This window comes from Aquila chrysaetos, chromosome 11 (assembly GCF_900496995.4).
Source record: "Aquila chrysaetos chrysaetos chromosome 11, bAquChr1.4, whole genome shotgun sequence".
In the NCBI taxonomy this organism is placed as follows: Eukaryota; Metazoa; Chordata; class Aves; order Accipitriformes; family Accipitridae; genus Aquila; species Aquila chrysaetos.
Window position 1 is genome coordinate 17,790,517 of NC_044014.1, and position 22,311 is coordinate 17,812,827.

A 22,311-nucleotide genomic window follows, 5' to 3' on the forward strand; every position below is an offset into this window, starting at 1 on the left:
TTACTACTTGCCAAATTGCCTTGGCATAGAAGCAGGGGAGGAGGGACTGGCATTTTAAAAATCAGCCTCCAGGGACTTTACAACTGTATTAGTTTGATATGATTTGTGTCTGATGAACAAGTTACCAATAACCTATCGCTTTATTTTCCTCTAGGTGCTTTAAAAATAAAGTCTATTAATCATTCCAGCAATTTAGGATATATTAAGTGCACTGATCTGAAATTCTCTCTTCCCTTCTCCCTATTACAAACATCAGTCTGTTCTTTTTACAAGTGTTTGCCCTTTTCCAGGCCCCCAGGCCTCACCTGTCCTTCATGAGTTCAGAAACATCATTACCGTTGACTCCAACAGTTCCACCACACTGTAGGGAGTTTTCAGCATGCTCATGGATCCAGATATGCTCAACTGATAAAGGTTTTATTTCCTTTAACCTGTTCCACCCCAGTTCTCCTATATGACTTCCATCTTTTCTAATTATAGTCTTAGTTGACTAGCATCATCAAGAACCACTGAAATCATTACAAGGCTGAGACTGTTCAGAATTGTAGGACTAGATTTAATTGATACAAGAAGCACCATGTTATAATTCAGAGATTATTTACTAAAAACTGAGTTTGTGCTTTCCTGACTCTGCCATTGCATGCACGATGAGTTTGGCTAGTGCTATCAGGGGTGATCCTGCATACAGTAGCTATGATAGTGACTGGGGTACCAGCTTCTTCAGCAGAGGTGTTCATAACAGAAGCTATCTTCTTCATAGTCAAACCACCCTGGTCATCTAATCTGACCCCCCATTTAACAATTCCGTAATTTTTGATAATACTCAATCCAGTGAGTAATCTGTAAGATGTATTCTAACAAAAGTTCACGAAAAATCGAGGGAAAAAAAAGAATAAAGTGATATTCTGTTTTCTTCCAATCTTGAAGGAGCTGACAGAACTTGTGTTTGGTATCTTCTCCCCCACAGGTGGTATAATTATAAGTGATGCATAGGCAGGCAAGATGGGAGTTATTTCTTTATGTGGAAATCAGAATGTTTCATATTTCCTCTGTGGCTTGAAGTATGCAGAAACAGCAGAACTGGAATGTGTAATTTCTGATAAATGGTGGCCAGGCAGAAAGAATATTCAGATAAGATACCATAGCTTTTGTTCTCTTCCACTAGGACTGAAAAATGTCATTGCTACTTAAGTGTCAGCATCCTGATGCAAAACACAGAGAAGGTGCTTCATACATCAGCACAATAAAGCAGGAAGCAACACCAGTGCTTTCTAGTTAGAGCAATTTAGAAAGCAGCCTTATATTTTCTGCTCAGTTAGTAAAACTGCACTTAAAAAGAATGGTTTTATTGGCACAGACAAGAATAAAATTCCATGCTGTTATTACATTTTTCTACATCCCTGACTGAGGTTTTAGAATAGTTTACGATGCAGTCCTCTAAAAGTCCATTCCTCAGTTGAAAGGAACCAGTAAACAAATTCAGCATACTTTTTCTTAGTATCAAAACTGTCATGTAACTATAACTGTAAAAAAAAAAGTCTTGCCTTCATTTCTACTAATGGCACCAAATTAGGTTTAAATTACAGAATTTAAATTGCTTGTACCATAAAATCAGGATTATCACAAATTATAGAATAGATTCATAGCATAGCATGCATTTCTTGCAGTAAGTCTGATAAAGCCATTCTTGTTTAGCTTTTGTTTCAGGTTGCTTGCTAAAGTTTAGGAAATCTACCCACTACCTGTGAGCTAGATGGGTGTATGTACAGAATGAGATCCTTGTAGGAAAAACTGAACCTTTGATCTGAAATAGCCTTCATTTTCCTGCAATCACTTTTGTGCCTAATCCTTTAACATTTTAGCCTGGTGAATAAATGCATTAAACTGACAAGAGTATTTTTTCTTGAATACAGTAGAGGAGATAGAATGTGGGGTGCATAAACTGTATCCTAAAAGATCTGGGCAACAAATAAATAGAATTTAATGTGAACTCATATTTTCAAAGTGTTTTTATAGTACTGAGTCTAACCATGATAATGAATGAATACATTTCACAAAAATACAGCTACTACCTATTTTAATAACCAGAAATAGGTTATTGCATATAAAACCGTACATTGGAAGTTTTGTTAATACTTGTACTATCCTGTCTACTGTACCAGGCAAATCATCCTTAGGGGAAGCAGCTTCTCAGAAGTTCCTATTTAATTTTCTCTTACCAGCAATAGCTTTGGCACTTGCACTTCAAGTCATTCATCCTGTAGTTAAGCACTGTATTTCTAAACCTTGGCATATGTTTTTATGCATGAGTAGAACCTTCAAGTCTATGTTGCCATGGAATATTGCCATCATTTGAATATGGGATGCCATTGCTGTCAGTAATAATTTTTGTGCTCGGCCCTGTCGCTGCCATTCTCCCCCTGTCATGCCAAGATGTGAAATCAGCCTTAACAGAGAAAATAAAGTTCAGGCTTTTAAGAAAGAAATTTTTTTGACCAGTCTTGGTGTTCTTAATCACCTTTATTCTACAAATGACAAATGAATGGTCAGTAAGTAACTTCATGTCCTAAAGCACTAAATGCCCTTGTTCATTAAAGAATAAATGTATTACAAATTCTTCATTATCATTACAGTCACAAGAGCTACCTGGAAATTTTCTGAAACCAAAATATCTCATAGGATTACTTTTATCAGAATGTCTCTCACATCCAAGATGAATTTCTGACCAAAAAGAGGGAATACCATTCTAGAGCAGCCAATAGCCAAACAGCTCAGGTAAACTTCCATCCCAATGCATATATATATACTAATAAATAAATTTCCATCTATATAAACTGAGCATAGACAATTAAAAGCTTTCAACTTGGAGCAGGCACCAGCCTAACAGTTAAAGCATCTGTTTTCATGCAGGTTATGATTCAAATTCCTGAATGAGGACCATCACATCACACAACCTGAATCTTCTTTAGTCCAAATGAGTATTCCAAATTTATAGTATTTTTTCCTCACAATTGAAGATTGCTACTGAGTTATTCCACTTTTTCTTTCCATTCCTGTGAAACATTTTTTAACTCTCACTGAATTCTCTACCTGTTTACAGTTTTTGTAGCGTGGTACCCTACCTGGAAAAATATTATAATTCAAGCCTCAACTTGCTGAGACTGCCAGACTAATTACTGCCTAGGTCATTAAGCCTTATATACAGTAGCAATTTTATATATGGATTCAGCAAAATACTTAAGAAATTCAGTTAAAGATAAGCATGCATTTCAGTAATTTTTGGACTCAGCTCAAATATTTTGTATTATTTAGGTATTGTCATAGCTGACAGCATTTTAACAAGCAAGTATTGTTCACAGGAATGTTAAATTCCTATCACAAGCAAAAATCTCACAAGCTTCAAGTTACCCCCCCCCCCCAAAACAAGCTCTATCTTGTCACTCCCATGTAGAAACTTCAAAAAATAAAACGGAAAAGATTGGAAAGGATTCTGAAGAACTTATACTCTTCTTTTCTAGCGTGTATAATGGCTTCTAACTAATATATATTTAAATTTTTTTAGTTTTCATAGAAACAAGTATTTATATATATATATATATCTCTAAATCAGACCACAAGATAGCCAGAAAGACCATTGCTGTCAACTGATGACTGTACACTGGCAAATCATTTTAAGCATTCCTTTCCCCTGGTTCGATATAGTCCAAGCCAAGATGTGCAAAGATTTCTTCCTCACTTCCAGCTTTGAGAAAGATCCTCTGTGAAAAAATTAAAAAAAAAAAAAGGAAGACAATAAGGGTGTTAAAAGGAAATTTCAATTGATGTTTTCTGCTGTTTAAAAGGAGTTAATTTTTGACAGTTCTACCCATTGTATCCTCTCCAGAATACAGTCTTCATCAGTATGCTGACCTTGAAATGTGAAAGCAAGTTAAAAAATAATTCTAATGCTGCTTGATGCTTTCAGTTCTAATGATAGTTTACAATTCTTTGTTTTGATTTATTTTTTCAAGGCTCTGTGCACAAGTTTTAGGACTAGAACTCAAATAAAACCTACATTTCCCTTCCATGAGGGTCAACAGCTTGACTTTCTTCATAAAAACATCAATGTTTTTTAAATTAATATAGTAATCTTCTCTATAAATGCTTTCAAGCTGATTCAATGGTTACACTAACTATGTATAGTCAAGCATTAAAAGCATCAACGCTTTCCAAATTTCTAAAATATACTTATCTGAAAAGACAAAATATTCCGTCTGGAAAAACAAGCCGAAAATAAGGGATCAACAACTGCAACTTTTTTTTTTCTTTTACACACACACTCCTAACAAATGTTTTACAGTAAAAACCAGTTTTGTTTTTTCATATTTGCACTTCTGATAATACAGGATAGTATTCTTGCACAGCAACCACCCACAAGCCTACCTCCCCTAAGATGACTGATACAGTAAAGCTTTATGAATTCCTTTCATCACTGAAGTACATTATTAATTAAAAAAGCTGCTAAGGTAGATGAATATTAAAACAGTGAAACCTCACCATTTAGGGGAGTTTGGACACAAGAAAAACTAATTTCTATTGGAAAAGAATACTTAATAGTTCAGCAGTTCCCGAGTCATTGAAGTTAAGTCTCAATCCACGTTCAGCTCTGAAAAATCTCAAACTCCATTGTCATGAAAACTTCAGGGTTAAAGTTTCATAATCTGGATTTACTTTCTACTCTGAAAGCGGAGATGCTGTCCAGAGAATTACCCACTGATGAATTCCACTGAGTCAGGAAAATCACTGAGAACCATAAAATTTAGGGACATTTGTATCAGCACCTCTGCTTTCTCAGCTGCCAAGCGGTGTCTCCAGGAGGGCTATGCTGTCCAGCATACCCATGGGAATGGGTCAGGAAAAGCAGTCCATAACCAGATCAGAGCAGGCCCAGGGTATGCTGGAACAACTTCTGGCACCAGAGATTCACAACTTTTCCTTCTTTTTCCTCTGTGTTCTCTCCTTCTTGTTCTCCTTCACTCCCTGATCTGGATGGTGCTTCCCTGTCTCTTCTCCCATTGAGATCACATAACTCAAGGGACTCAGAAAGCAGCAGGTAGGCAGATTGCTGGAACAGCTAGATCCTGCTTCTCGTTACTGACACTTCACTCTTTCTCCTTTCAACCCCCCTGTTACTTATCAGTCAGCAAAGATCATCAACACTGGTAGGAAAGACTTGGTGATGCCGCTTGGCCAAGCAGTATGGCACCAGAGCACGTGAAGGCTACATAATGCAGTCTAAGCTGCTGCATCAGTAGAAGGAAAGCAGAAAGAACAATGAGCCAGAAGGAATAAGCAAAACCACTGAGCCCAGGGAAGCCTCATGCTGCACCTGAAATATGCTTGTGCATCACCAGTAAAATTCACCTCATCAGCTGGTACCCCCTGGCTTATTGCTATTCTCCATCAGTCCCATTCTTTCCAGTGCCTGATCCAATATCTCAGTCCTGTTAGGAGCCACAGTTTTGCCAAGGCATAATGAAGAACCAAACCCCTAAAGTGAAACGTAACATTAATTGCCTGCTGGACTCAAACTTCATTGGGGATTCAACCAAATCAGAAGCTTGTTTCCATTTCAGTGTAGAGGTATTTGAAATTTGAAGCTCTAAGTCCAACTCTACAGAAAAGGCCCGTCTTTCGTTGATGCTATTCGGCAACAACAGCCAGAATAGTTAAGCTGGCAGCTTTCCTAACAGCTATTTTTCAATGCCACAAAGCAGAATGAAAGCCAGTTTAACTGTGCTAGAAAGGTTATGAAGACTAAATTGGATGGTAGAGGTTAGATGCTCCTGAGTGAATAGAGCCAGAGGCCATTAGTGTTCCCTTGAGCTTGGGAGGACAGAAAGGACAGAATATGAGGTTCCAATTCTGCTCTTCCAGAGTTTTCAACCAGCAAAGTAGGTATTGAAGAGCAGTTCTGGCTGATATCCTCTTGAAATCATCCAAAGTTACTAAGTCATTTATCTTCCTTAGCAAATTATTGCTATACGGTGAAGTAATATGGAACATTTTCACTATTTTATTTGGAGACAGTTCATCTTTAATTAGACAAAAACAATCTTAATAGGCAAATAATTAGAGTCAACGGTAATTATGGCAGCATGAAGTAATGTGTTCTGTTAATAAAATATATTACAAAATCAGAAAGTAACTTCTAAAGTTGTATCTGTTTCTGTAATATCCTGTATCAATACGTACAGTGCAGTCTTCACAAATAGTGTCTTGCCATGCTCAGAAGCTACTTGCTTGTCATATTAACTCTTTGGCATTTATATTCCCCAGATTTGCATTTGCAGAACTGTCGTGCATCCGTTGCTCTTTGCCCAGACCAAACCCACTGAAATAAAGGTTTTCACACTGAGGTCAGTAGACATTGTATTCAGCTCTACTGTAGAGGCATTGATTTCAGGCAGTGATACATTCCATATGTATCAGAGATTTGTTATTAGAGTGCACAGTAAAAGTACTTAACAAGGTATATGAAGTTGTTTACACTTTTCCATAATGAATTCCACTTATATAAGACAATTTGCATATTCAAACACACCATATGAGAATAATTTGGTGCATTGCTTCAGGGATATTTTTTCTTTTTTACATCAAATCAGAACAAACATGGTATGCCTTTTTGCTTTGACACCTGTAGTGAAAAAACAGTCTTCAGTTTTCTAAAGTATTTTATCCTCCACCATGAAGTTCTCAGCATATGAATATTTAGCCTCTAGGACAGTGCCCCCGACAACTACAGAGCATTGCTGGAGCATGAAAAGCTGAAAACAGCCACATATCCATAATGAACTGACAGCTCAAAGTTATGTCTGCAATAGCAAAGATTGCTTATAAAGCATAGACAAATAATGTTCCTTTTTCCTAGGAAGTTAAAATGTCAGATTCTAGAATAAAAAGAACCTACCAAAAACTCTGACCAATGGAAAACTGATTCTTTTTCATATAGACAGGAGTAGAAAAAATGGTACAAAAGAAGATATTGAACAGAATAAAAGAAAAGGAAAGACCACATTGATAGCTGTCCATCAGCTAACAATACTGGGGATATTTTGTTCCTAGAGTATGTCCTGGGAGGACAGGATTTTAGGGATTTTTTTTTTTTCTTTTACTATTACTAAGAACAAGAGAGGGCAATCCATACACATACATTACTGCAGAAAAGTAAAACAAGAAAAAAGATCTTACACTTGTAGACAGATGTTATAGATACTCTTTAATAGAAGCTCTTCATATCTCTGGGACCCCAAATTGCATCCCATTTCTTTTGTTCTGTCACTTTATGTTTTTCTGCAAGCAAAACTCATTTCATTTGCTTGACAGGGAAAATTTCTAATACAAAGTATCTGATGCTGAATACCATTCTCAGTAGCTACAAGCCATGTTTCTAAATGAATCTCTAGCTGATATCTGCCAACTGCTTTAGCAGTGTAAGTGTTATTAATGTTAATCATAACCTGTGATTTTCCTTCTTTGTCAATCTATGCAGAGCTTATACAGTGATGCAAATTTGATTATTGCATTCACTACTGTTCTTTCTTCCTTTTTCCTTTTCTTTTTGCTCAAGAGAAGTAATTAACTCCTTGCCTAGTTGTGATTTTTTTTTCAGCTTCTTAGTAATATTCAGCAGATCCAAGACACGCCCAATCAACATCAATCAAACTTACAAAAAACAATGCTCTGGAGCAGCTGGTATCACTCTGCTCTTATCCCATTTAATCAATTCTGTTATTTCAATGGATGTAAATATTACATTTGTGGTTGCAAACGACCATTAACTACACCTAATGCAGAACAGCTGCCATCCAAATGTTTTCTTATGTGAACAGCTACCTCTTATTTTTCATTTTGGCATTAATGATCAATAACACTTTTGATGAAAGAGAAGCAGAGAGTGAAGGCACAGAGCTAGCACTGCTTGATGATATCCTAACTAGCACTGCCAAAGTTCAAACAGATGTTATACTACTATTGTCACTTGGTTTCATCGCACATTTTAATATGACAAAGTCAGCAAAACAAAACCATTACTCAATAAAGTAGAGTTCTAGTTTTAGTTATACAAATCAGCATTGGCCAACAGCACGTTTCTTTTGGGGGACAAATACTGATTTTACTGATTTTGTATATAGGTCATTTAAATAATGGGGAAAAGTTGAATGCACTGGAAAGTACCTCAGACCCCTTTTTCTCTTCCATTTTTGGAGTACCTTCATGTGCCTCCAACCTACTTCTTAAGTAGTTTAACAAGTAGGTTGACCCTACACATCAAGATAGGAAACCTTAAAATATGGTTAGCAATTTGTCCAGTAAAGATGTAGAAGAACAGATCTCAAGAAATCAGAGATTACTAGACATTACTGTGCACAAATTCTTGATTTTCATAACACAAAGGATCTTGCTATTATATGAAAATTTAGGCCACTGGATATGCACTGTTCATGTATTAAGCAACCTGTACTTTCAGTGAGCCTAGATAAATCCTTTAGGCTGTTGAAATGAAAATATACTGCTTAGACACACAGCCCACACTTGCCTCTACTGTGGCCATCCATCTTCCTTTCCTCTGTTTGGTCAGGAAGGAAAAATACTGCAGTGATAGCTACCTCCTAACACTGCATTGAACAAAACTATACTTTGCTGAGGTTGCTTGCTCAGGAGACATAGAAGCTGTCGCTCTGCCCACAACTGCTCCGCCAGCTTTGTGTACACAAATTTCCTGAAACCAAATCTACTCATGCTCTCCATCAATATTAACTCAGCCTTCTTGAAGGGCACACATTTAATCACATTACAAGTAGGCTGATATCCTACTCTTTATTACCAAATAGTTTGGTAATAATAGTGTGTGGCAAAATACCAAATTGAGTAATCTATAATTATTGAGTAATACTATAAATAACTCTCAGCCTGTCACCATGGCATTTCATTATAGTTTTCCTCATCTCAAGATGAACTTAGGAATTTAGTTTGAATACAAGTACCTCAGAATAAAAGCCTGTAGGATGATGTAGACAGTATCATTGATGAAATGGGATTTAATGGTTCTGAACCAACAGAATCTGCTGGAGAGCAAAGAGCTGCAGGTTTGTATGTACAACATATGTACATGTGCAACCCACTGATCTGCAGGTAAGACATGGTGGAAATTTGATTAATTTCCTTCTTTAAAACTGGAATTAACTATGAAGTTTCCTAGATGATTACTGGCCCAACTCTACTTTATACATTATTTGAGCATTTATTCTTGAATAAGTCATAGCAAAATCGTGCCCTTTCAAAGACCAAAGAATTTCCTTCCATATGCCATTTTTCCTTTCCTTTTCATAGTGCTGACTTTTATTTGCTCTGCAGCTGTAATTCAGAAAGAATGCAGTCATACTCCAGCGGATTTCATTATCCTTTGGAAAACTATGACATTGTGTAGGAGGCACCCTCCCTCCTTTTACAAAAGACCCTGAAGGGCCATAATCATTAAGGTCTGTCTGGACTCCTTCTGACATACTGTTTCATCAAATAAATTGGGCGGGTGGGCAGTGTGGAGTGGATGACACAGAATATTGCCAACAGTATCTTGTTAACAAATTACAAAACTGTTTGATACAACTTTGCTTCTAGAAAAGTATCTGGGAATGTCATTAAAATACACATTTATTCTAATCTTTTGTTTGTATCCTGATGATGTTGCATGCTTAAAATGGCAAACTCTTACATAGGGTAGTTAGGAATCTTCTCATCTAATTTTTGTCTTCTTTCACTGATTTTTATATGGTGTTTAACATGTGACATCTATTCACATCAGTTTAATTACCTTAATATTTTCTTTCCTTTTTTAAATTATTAAAATGGAGATATAATGGAAATATCATCGTATCTAACTTTGTAGTATTTCCAGTATACTGAATGATGAATACCAAGCAGTCTAAACCCCCATCACTTTACATGTCTGGAATTATTACAGTGGCAGTAAACATGACAATGATAAATGAACAACAGAAAAGAAGAGGACAGACTGTCATTTGCAAACTTGGAACTTAACTGTTCATTGTGCTTGGACAGAGTCCATTCTAAAAATAAGTTTTGTGGTAAACTCAATTGTATATGAATGATGGTAACAACAGGACTTGCTTAATCAACCATAGTAAAAGATACCATAATGCACCTTAAATTTTTCTTACATATGTATTTGTCACTAAAGTGACATCTTCACATGTCATCATTTATGCCAGGTCAATTAAAGATTTTTAATTAATGATACATGGGACTAATGCAGAGATGATGCTATTTACATTGCTTGCAATAGCTTCCAAGGTGTGAAAGCACTTCTCTAGATATGAAAGGCCACTGCATTCAGTGAAGCAGTGCACCATAACACCAAAGACCTACAATTTACAGAATATACTAAGATGTCCTATTAGATTAAAGGTGCAAAGCTATTAAACCGCTCACACTCCCTTTTTCTCTGATTCCATTTGCTCAAATAACATTTATACCCAGTAAAACAATATAAATAGCTGTTAATTAAATGAATAAATGAGCTTACAGGAAGAATTGTGAAGGCAGAAACATAAGTAACCCATCAGGTAGCAAATACTTTCTACATGATTAGCAGTGGCAATGTTCACATATGTTTACCTGACCTGAGCGTTACCCTATCTGTTCTCTGCCACGGGGCTATTTTTGCTCGAACAAGTGTTGATGCACCACCACTGGACACAGGTCACACTAGGACTGCAGACACTTTTAGGAAGATGCTACTTTTCATAAATCAGCCTTTAATAATGTATACCTCACAATTTAAGTATATATTTCATTATTTTATGATTTATGATTTTCAGACTATATTGATCTAAACTCCTGCATACCATGCTGAAGATATTCAGCTAAGGAGGGAGTCTGATCGTTGCATCAAAAATGTCTGCACAATCATATGTCCACAAAACAATACATTGAAGTCTTTTTGTCGTAACACTTCCCACAATTCTTAGATTGACTGCAGCTATCTTCTGTACTCAATGCTCATACTTTATTGAGTTCAGAGCAAGATTCTGACAATAAATGGGTATAGCATTAAATTATTTATCATATGTGAAAATGTTAGAAATAACAATAATTAGAAATAAAACAAACAAGTTGGAATAGGTGCAAACAACTGTCACTTTTATGGAAGAATTTCTATCAATGCTAAAACAACCATTGGTGAAATTTTTCTAAAAAGGTAGCAGTAGTACATAAAATTGTTTCTTGATATATGGTTATTAAATGTAATATGTGACAATAGCCTCAAGCAGCTTCTTCTAACCCACAAAAGACTGAGGAGAAAGAAATAAATAGACATTTGAAAGCTTGAACTAGTCACATTTTCATTTATTGTGTGATCAGAATTGCAAGGAAAAGAGTTTTGGGGCTTGCGCTACAAAATTCTTTAAAACCAGAAACGAGATCTGCCTGAAAGGTAAGGAAAAAAGAAGGAACAAAGAGGCCAGAAGGCAAAAAATATGTTGTTATCTTAGCTGTTAAAATTTTGCAAAAAAATTATTACATTAGAAAAGCATGCATCTTTCTGGCTCAATTTCATATGAAGAAGTTCATATGATTCAGTAATTCAATTCTGCTGCATGGATTTTGTCAACTAGAAGTTAAAAGTCCTTAGGCAAACACCTAATGGTTTATATCCATGTAATTCCAGTTGTTTCCTATTTTTGAGAGTTAAATGTTAGTTCCTGTGACTGACAGTACACAAATTCAGTAAGAGGAGAAAAGTAAGTTCTCAGTGCAAATTTAAAGATGGTCCAGTGCTATAGGCTTTTTCATTTGACTACAGTGAGCTGCATGGATTTCTAGTAAACCTTAGCACCTAAGCCTTATGAAATCATGCAAGTTCACTGCTGCTTTTCACCTGGGAAGCCTGCTCTGCCTCACTAGCCTGAATATCTCCATTAGCTCACAATCAAAAGAAAACCTGAAAACACTAAGGTCACAGAAAAGTCAACCTCTGGCAAGGAAAGCATATTTTTCAAACAAAAAGCTGAGTTCCAAGGCCATCCACTGAATGCAGGTGTCTAGGAATTCTTGGATGTGACAAGTACAAGGACCACTGTCAAAGAAACTGAGTCAGGAAAGCCCAAGAGAAGACAAGACAGACAGGGAGAACATATGTTGTGTTTCAGCTATGCACTTACATCTTCTCTCAGAAAGGTCACTTGGAAGAGAGGTAATCAAATTATACAGACTGATTGATGAAAAATTATCCAAATTCACTCCATGGCACAACTAGTTGGATGTTCTATTTATTGACAATTAAGTTATTGCAAGTCCCGAAATAAACACTTTGAGTTGATTATATTCTTGATCCCCATCAACTTCAATTAGGTTTATCCTGGAGTCATAAATGTGGAGATGCTAGTAATATTTTCTAAAAATAAGTAAAAAATAAAGGAGGAGAGAAGGACAAAGGGGAGGATGTCAGTAACAGACTAGCAAAAGACAAAAAACCAGAATGGATGAGAGTGTCATCGAGTGACTTGACATGACCTGCTAATGGTGCCTCTTGTGCTAACACTTCTTACAGTAATGAACCTGCTGATGAGCTTCTGCAGTTCAGTGCTTTCATATGGAGAATAAGTGCAACACATACAACAAGTCAGGGAGGTAAAACTGAAGAAAATAGCGAAAAGAAATTTTCAATGGAATTTTAGTACAGACATTTCTGAATTGTTTTTTCAGGTAGATTTTAACTCACACTAAAATCTCTAATAAAATTACTCAGAACACTTTACTGCAACCAAAATTTACAGAACCATACAAATCTACTCCAACCACCAGCCAGCCAAAAAGCAAGAACGAAAGGGCACTTAGAATAGAAAGTAATGGAAAGAGAAGGTGGGGGAAAAGCAATAGTCTAGATAAACTTCTTAAGGTCTCAGTAAAGCCATGCAGCAGATTGAATAAAAAAATATTAATTAACCCGTTTTTGTTTTATCTTAATGGATTTATGAGTGTGTTTCTGAGAGGAAGGTGCAGGTAGTGCCTGCAAAGTGACTCAGCAAGAATAGCAGCTGCAAGGGAGGGTGAGGAAGGATGTTGCAAACTTAAAGTGTTTCAATCACTTCTTGTTCAAAATTTGTTTACTCACAAAAAGATATTCCCACCTTCTCCACTATCAAAACCAATCACTTTCTGGAGTGGTTTCTTGCAGACAGAGCTTATGCATTAACTGGGACAGCTAATAGCTCTGAAAGGTATAAGCCACAAGGTTTGAGGAAACCTATGAGAAAATGCACAATAACTCTCCATAGCAGTAGAAAGGAACAGATTTCAAAGAAAAGAAGTATTTTGCTGAGGTTATTACCATGGGCTTGTGTCTATATTTGATTTACTAACCTAAAGACAAGCAACATTACTTGATTAGTATGATTTATAATAAATACCGGATGTGAGTGAAAGCTAGCCTCTCTCAAGCATATTTCCTTAAAATCTTCCCTGAATATCTAACTCCAGCTCTTACAATGTAGAATTTGAGTCACTGAGCATCACCCTAACCAAGACAGCAGGCTGTGATTTTATTTTATATGCTATATGTCAAAAAGGATTACACGTGGTAGTATATAGAGATGTTTACTAAAATAACTAACAGGAACCCAGTGCTGCCATCAACACTTAAAAAATATTGACTTCAGTAGCAGAATTTGGTGATATCAATGTTTACCCACAGGGACTATGATTCTATTTTCTTTCAACAGCTGGATGTGCCCCTCCTCAATCCATGTATTTATGGCCATCGATAAACGGGTGCAGACCCTGCACCAGGATTTCCATCTGTCATTCAGGTCTGTCACATTCTGCCATGCAGCCTACCTTCAGCATTGCAACCAACTCCACTCCCTTTTATTAACTTGTAATGACCAATATGAAAGCATACTTTGCAAACACTGATCAGGAAGCCAGCTATTTTCTCTTCCTTCTCTATGCTACTGTTAACTTTACAAGAATGAATGTTGTACATCTTTGGTAGAAAACATAAATCTGCTCAGAGCTTCAGTGTAGCAAATAGCTTTGCAATTTTACACCAGTTACAGACCCAGAACTGTGTAAAGCAACTGTAGAGAAAGTGTTACAGTAAGATCCATAAATTCCTGCAATATACTGAGCGATATGAGGTTGAGTGCTTTCAATCAACAATGAAAGTATGGGAATACAATGTAACATCAATCCATAAAATGGTGGCTACTTCTCTGAAATCATTAGCTGACTCATTAGGGTAGACAAAGTGCTAACAAGAATCATTGTAATCAGTAACTTTCGCAGCGAGCTAAATGGTTTTATGGAGAGGGAGGGGAGGGAATAGAGGAATTAAAAAAAAAAGTCCAACTAAAGCAATTTCCAGATAAAAATGCATACAATCCTGTCATTATATAAGACGTTTCAAATAATTGTATTCAATGGTTATCTTGTGTAGTATGAACACTGTCGGAATGTAACATGGAAAAACGAAATTTCTCCATGGTCCTGATATTCATACTGCTAGCCAGCCTGAGAGGGACAGCATCTTATTCCATCACTAGTCAGTCAGACAGCATTCTCAGAATAAGACACTGCTTGATGAAAAAACACAAGAGAATCAAGCCCTAAGGAACTGTGTAGTAACTACCCATTAGTATATTTTACTGTGAGTAGTATTTATCTTCGCTACGGTCAACACACATTTTTTACATTTTGTGGATTGCTATAATATCTAAGCATCTATCTTCTAGTACTTTCCTAAATAATAGGACTAACAGCTTTCAGGCGTTTTTTTCTTCCTTGTTTTCCCCAATCTTTTCTTGTTTGGTTGGGGTTTCTTTTGAGAGAGAGGTTTTGTTTTAGGACTGGGTGTTGGTGATTTTTGCTTTGGTTGTAATTAGACATTTTGCTAAATATTTATGCTATGTTTATGAATGAGACTATCAACAGTACAAACAATTTCATGATAATTATAGAACATAAATGCTTAAGTACTAATTGTGCTAGAAATGTGAAGTATTTCATCAAGTTCAATAATAATATTGCACAGCACTGTGTAGACACTGTGCATTTTCCTTTTGATGGTATCATAATGGTTTTCAGTAGCAAATACCCTGAAGTGCCTCTGACATTATATTATCTCCAAATGTAATTTTCATGTTTAACTGGTATTTTCTGTAGTAATATTCACAACACCATGCCTACTTTAAAATAAAAACTAATCTGTTCCTAATCCAGCTACAAATAAGATAATAAATAAATCAGAGAGAAAAAAATGACTCTTTGAAATGACATTACAACAAACCATGATTGAAAAAGCAGTATTACGAGCATTACCCATTGACTCAATACCCTCAGGCAAAATCACGTGTAATGGTATTGATGCAAAATAGTGCGGTGGAATTTATTCTAATAATTCTGGGCATGAATAATTTTTGAAGGTAATAGAAGCCAGAATCATAAATTCTCATTTCATTTTACCACTGGACATGTCCTTTGCTTTTAAACAGAAATACCATACTTGAATGTTTCTCTTACAACTACTCTCTAAATCTAGCTATAGGTTTAGTCATATTAAATTTCTGAACAATAAGAAGTATATTCACTGAGAAAAATAGAATAATCAGGCTAATATTAGGATATTCTAGGCAGTTATCCTATTAACTATTTCATAACATGGAGTAACAAAATACCTTCAGGCCTTCTACATGCAACCTAATTACTACAAGTAGCTTTGATGAAGGAGAAAGAAAAAGGCCAGTGCTGATGAGCTGACACTTTGAAAAATAAAACATTAAAAAACATTAATATTATCTGTTGACTTAATTGAAGAAGCACTTTTTTATTTGCTAAAACTTAGTTTGTAAACAAGACCACGCTATGCATAAAATAGAACTCTTCTCTGTTTAAAATTACAGATGTGTGGTTACTTCGTTGCAAAACAATACATAGTTATGCATCCACTCTCCCACTACAATTTTAATAATTAAAAACTTTCCACAAGAAATAAAGAGTATAATACATTACCATCAAGACTATAAGAATATGTTTTCAGTTTTGGGCACACAAAGTGAAGAGAAACTTGGAACTTTCTATCTGACAACTGAGGCAAAAATTTTAACACGTTAAATAGCAAGTTGTTGTAAACAAAACCAGAAAAAAAACCTTATTGTCCCCTGTAGTTCTCTGACAATCTGTGTCCTATCACAAAGTCCTTAAAAATATTAACAGGGATTACTTTTCCACTTTAGCTATACTTCTGCTTTGCTTTAAGTCTATGTTATTTACAGTAGCTTTAGCTTGTCAAATACTCTTAAGTTGACTTATTGTATTTTTCTTTATAAAGCTTCATATGAATGAATGAAACAAGAAAAATGCAGAATCCTCGATTTTATGAAACACAGTTGAGTGTAATTCATATGGGATTATTATAAACAAACCACTTCAAAATAACTTTAATGAGATTGCAAAATCAAAGACCTGCAATTTAAGAAATCCCAGAATGTGGTTGATTGTATTTTAACCTTAATTCAGTTTTCCTATGTATATGCATAAAGACTTCTTTTTCTTCAGAGAAATACTGCTTCCTTCAATTCCTCTAAAGTACTTAGGCTTCTTTCACTAGGCAGGAAATATACTGTGCCACAGGGCTAACAAATATTTGCTGACAGCCCTGGCAACAGTCTTGGGTTGCAGGCCAATGTGGGATCAATCCACAGGAGCTACCTGTTCTAGCTCCCTCTCTTCCCTACTTCCCTACACTAAATTGTAGCCTTGATCTCTCCCCTCAGATTTCTAATGTAACTTCAGGCTCCACTCATTCCATATCCAGAGTAAAGTGAGATAAGCATGGTTTACTCAGTTACTTGGGGCAATTGAAAGTTTACCCATTTCTTGTTGCCAGCTTAGAGCATTAGCCTGATGAATTTAATTTATTTTTTAGTCCATAAACTTCCACTCATATCTCGCCTGTCATTCTTTTTTCATGCCCCTTTTCAGCTCAGCCTCTTCAACCAACCCATATTCTTTTCCACAGTGCAGCTGCTAATCAAAGATACCCTTTCCTTTCCCCATCACTTCGTCCAGTCACTCTGCGCTTCCTTATCAAATCTGTACATCCACCACAGACTTCCCATTCTCACTCCCGCTCCATAGCCCATTTTCCTTTCTGGCCCTTGGCTCTTTCCTTTTCCAGCTTCCTCTTTACCTAGCTTCTTCTCAATTGATTTCTTTTTTCTTTTAACAGAAAATCTGAGACTATGTTAACCTGCTTCACATTCTAACTTACCCAAGCATACTGATTGAATAATTGAATTAAAACACTTGAAAATGGTTGGCTCTGTACTGCCCTAGAAATTAAAATGAATAAAAATATAGTCAAAATATTCTGGATCTGCACCTACTTATGCATTTTGAGAGCTCTCTCTTTTCATTAGCAGTACAGGTTTCACTGAATTGTTCAGAAAACACATCGAGCAAAGGAAACAATTAGGTACATGTATCTTTGTGTTAGATGTACAGCTTGCTATTACAAAGGGATTAAATTAGCTAAATATATACATGAGTTACACGCAGACATTGTAAAAATGAACAATCATACGGTATATGTGAAACATTTAAACTGCTAAGAGAACACTGGGGAGAAGCACACTTTGGAAGAAAATACATAATCATTTTTTAATTTACCAAGAGGTAAGAAAAGTATATTATTTTAATTCTTAACTTTTAAAAATAGACCAGGTGCAAAAAGAACAAATCCCTCAAATCACATATGCAATTTCCACTTTCCTGAGAGACAGAGAGAGAAGAATTGGAATGTAAATTGAAGTACGTGCATCTGTTTACAATGACTCAGTGTTTAATTGTAGTAATGATTGTATGAAGAACTGATCACATTGGAAATCAATATTACAAACTTTGGATCTTTATGTTTACTTTAGCTTTAATCCAGTCATTACTGCAGACATCTAAAGCAAACTCTGCAGCTGCAGCATGTTTAATTCATCAAGATGTTCTCAAGGCTGACTATCTCACTGTTATAACTTCATAGTTTTAGAGCAGCATCTGCCAAAATAAGACTATAACATCCAGTTTTTAAAGAATCGTAAAAAAAGTCTCTTTAACTGTGCAAGTAAACTTCTGCAGGCATCTTTTCTCAGTGGAAGGTAGTCTGGAGTAAATGTTCTCAGATGACACAAGAAAACTGATTTTGAGACTATAACTATTGAATACACAGCCAAAATGTGTGAATATTACACATCTTTACGTAATAAAATGAGGGTATAGAATCACAGCCAGCTCTTCTTCCCAGTGATACACGTTTTTGAGAAATGACGTATTGGGTAGTGACAGAAAAGAATCAATGCTTGGAAAACAAAGCTGGCTTTTTATTAGGAGACCTGTTTATAAAGTTCTGGAAAGTTCAGTAACAGGCCAGCCATCTGCAATCAGTCTGGCTTCGTCAGAGCTGTTTCCATCCTCTAAGCCAAGCTACCACATGAACATAACTTTTCCGACCAATGTGGTCAATGTCAGGTAAGACTTTTTTCAAAATAAAAGTTACTGGCTAAGTGGCATGCCAGCAACAGGGACTTAGACTCAGCCAGAGAAAAATTTGAACATCATGGGGGAGGCTAGAAGTTCAAGTATGTTGCCAGGCATGACTGAACGGGCTGCTGCTGCAAACACCATGGTCTGTGAAGCAACTACTTGGGCAAAAGATGGGTAGTAGCAGAACTCAGCAGTTACATACACCCTTGAGCCAGCTCATCAAAGCATTACAGTCATATAATAGTCATTTACTTGGGCTGCCATCACACCTTCATTTGGCTTCATATATGCAAAGACAGACAAGGCAAGCCCCGCCTGAAGAGTCAGTTAAGGATCTTCCTAAATAGAAATGCTTTCTGCAGGCAAGTAATTGAAGACTGTGCAACAGTGATCTTCGGAGTGTGGAAGAAATCCCAGGATAAATTTCCCCTTTCATGCGTATACTGGTTTCCCAAGGAAAACTCATCTTAAAAAAAAGTTAGGAGCATAGGGTTTTACTATTTTCATTGTAACTGTACAGCACTTAATGTTTTGCAAAACTGGGTCCCATTATGAAGTTTTCAGAGCATCTTGTGAATTTACTATTCAGAGCAGTTATATAAACCGCCTCTCTCGCTATTCAACAACTAAATATCATTTACTGCCATTCAAATTCACACAATAGTTTTTAAATGCAAAATTGTCATCAATCATATACAGTCTTCTGCGTAGAGTGTCATATTTTTTCCAATATTTCTTTAACAATAGAAAACATTAAGGGCAGCTATTTCCCGTCTTAAATTTTCATAGGACATAAAACTAAATACTGCTTTCTGCTTCGATGATTCTTCAAAATAACACTGAGCTTGTGCCCTTCCTCTTACAAAAACTCAACAACCTACAATGTTAGTGCAAGAACATTCATATGCTAATAATTTAATCAATCTATTATACCCTAGGAATCCCAGCTACTCTTTTACAAAAAAGCAATGCTAATTATTTACATCATTTAATTTTGCTGCCTTGAACTGCATAAAGTAATAACTGGACTTAAAAGTGACTTTCTGGAATATTATTGTGAAAACATACAGGGTTATATAAGATAAAAAGCTAAATCTACAAGACAAATCCAGCCCTCAGATCCCACAACCAGCTTGAGGATTTCTGCTGGGTAGCAGTGTGATAAAGGTGCAAGAAAGAGACACTTTCTACATGGCCATGATGCAGCCGTGAAGCTGTTCCGTATGCCATCCCCAGATATCTCCCACCACAAAACAGAAATAGAGAAAAGTACCTGCAGCAGCTTAATGCATCCAGCCCGTTCCACCTCTCAGTCAGCCTAACTCCCACATGCTCACACATGTGCTCAAAAGATAACAATCTGAGGAAATATAGCATTCAGAACTTCGGGCATGGAGCAGTTGAAACTAGTTCCCATTTTATGCAGAGTCTTCTCCTACGAAATAGGAAGTGCTTACAGATCAGACACTGAATACAGCAGACTTCTGCCAGGCTTTTCAGTTCTGAGTAACTGCTGAAGAGCAAATGGCATCAAGAAGAGTGAATACACCTTGAATGAAAGGAAGGAGCAATAGAGAATCCCACTACAGCTGAAACTGTGTGAAGTACGGTGAGGAAGTTTTAAACATCTTTTTTTTCCTGTGGCTACAAGAAATAGTTTCCAAATAGTTACCAAAATATAAAAACAACCAAAAAGCAGCTTATTTTCTGACAATATGGGTTCCAAAGTATTTGGTAATGGTACTAGTTTTAAATTAATTCAGATAAGAGAGTTTAGTTAGGAAGTAACAGTAAAAAAGGTTGGTAAACCTGCATTTTAAAAACCCAGATTTATCCATGGTATAAGTGGTAGGGCTGGGCTTTGCATAGCACAGTAGACCTTTCAGAAGCATCTTCTGTACTTAAGTTTAGGGCATCCTCACACCAAGCTCTACAGAGAAACATGATATATGGATTCTGCTGGCTGAGAATCACTGGAATGCAACTTCCCAGGATTCCCAGAGAAAAGACAGTTCTAGGGAACAATATTTCTACTTAACACATGTATAGTCCCACAAACATAATATCCCGTTGCCTTGTGAACAGATCTATTCAGCAAAACACTAATGAATTTAGTTTTGTTGTAATTTTCCTACTCACCTAAACCTGGGTGTTCCATAAAAATGATGTAATTATCAAGATATTGCCCTGAAAAAAAAAAAAAAATCCAACAGAACCTAGTTTACCAGGCACTTTTAAAAATCTAAGCCTATTTGAGCTCCTGCCAGCTTGCCTGTCTTCTCAACAACTTGCTTGACACTTTACTGGGAGTTCAAATAAGTCATTGTAATTACATCAGAGCCAGGATCCCCAGAGCTTATCCTCCATGAGCCTGAAGCAGCCAGCCAAGCTGAGTGCCTCAGAGCTTGGAGCCCCAAGAGCTGTCTGAGCTTTGGAGGGTTGGAACAGTCTGGTCCATGGATTGTTTCCAAAGTTGAGATTCCAAAAATATTTACCTTTGCAGAAAGTGTCAACATTTTGAATTTCCCTCTGATTAAAAGAACAAGCAAATTTTGAATGATCAAAATTCTTCATTAAACATTTACTCTTTCTCCTAGTTATAGGGAAAGGCAAAATGCTGAGTGATCAAAATTCTTCATTAAACCTAGTTTTTGCCACAGTGGTTAACTACTTATCCTTACTGCACCTTTGCATTGTGGTAATTAGGTTTTACTGTTGGGAAGTAAGATCAAGGAAGGTTAAATGACCTGCTTAAAACCACAGAGAAAATTTGGCTACAGTGTGACCCGAGTTGCAAGCTATTAGCCAAACCTCTGCACCACCCTCCTTCCTCAGGCCACATTACAACAATATGTATGCTCTATTCAGCTCACACAATTGTCACTTCATGCCAAATGTCAAAATTCCTTCTCAAAAGTTGCCTTTTCACAAGCCAAATCAGGATTAAAAGAGGGATGAGAGAACATGAAAATCTGAAATTTGTTTGAATATGCCCTCTGATGTCATGTCTGAACCAGTACATGATCTTTTGGCTGACTGTAATCACATCAGTCTACCACCCTGACACAATGTCCTGTTACAAAGTGATACAAGAAAAGACATATTTACTAGGCAAGAGCAGACCTACTGCAGAGTAAGAAAGGGCACAAATAGAGTAGGTCATCTTCAAGACGTTACTCCCAGTCTGCATACGAATGCCTTCCACACATGTTAATAGCTATTCTTGATTGTTTTCTCTGTTGAGCCAAAACACCAGCAGTGTGTGCAAAATTTTACACATAAATTTCAGAGTGATTTGGCTGTGCACATAAGACATTTCCAAGTTCAGAGCTTGGACACTGCACAACCCTGAAGAATCTAACTGATAAAACATCACATTATTTTCAGCCTGCTCATTCAACCTTTCCTTTAAACACTAACAGTTATCTAGGCTGTGTTTCTTCAATGGGAATGGAAGTTTGCGGGACAACTGTCTTCTCAATCATCAGTGTAAACAATTCAGATACCAGTGGCAGGCATAATGTCTTAACAATCACATATGTCAGGGTTTTTGGAAGCTGAAGAAGGACCTTTTATATCCAGTGACTACACATAGAGAACAAGAGGGAGCAGAGAGAGCTTCAACAAGCCAGACTGCAGCAAATCTATAGCTGTTTATAACAAAGACTGGGTATCTGAATTGGATCTTCAAATGAATGAGCCATGAGAAAGAACAGG

At 36.5% G+C, this 22,311-nt stretch overlaps 1 protein-coding gene across 2 annotated transcripts in view; it reads right to left on the bottom strand.

Annotated features, from left to right (window-relative positions):
• Window positions 1–2,501: 2,501 nt before the first annotated feature.
• The window catches only part of DNTT (DNA nucleotidylexotransferase), a 96,451-nt gene continuing 76,641 nt past the window's right edge, over window positions 2,502–22,311 (bottom strand). For both annotated transcript variants that reach the window (XM_030029775.1, XM_030029774.1), the window contains one exon: window positions 2,502–3,758. In XM_030029775.1, the coding sequence (XP_029885635.1) occupies window positions 3,672–3,758 (87 nt within the window). In that variant the 3' untranslated portion in view covers window positions 2,502–3,671. The remainder of the gene's footprint in view (window positions 3,759–22,311) is intronic.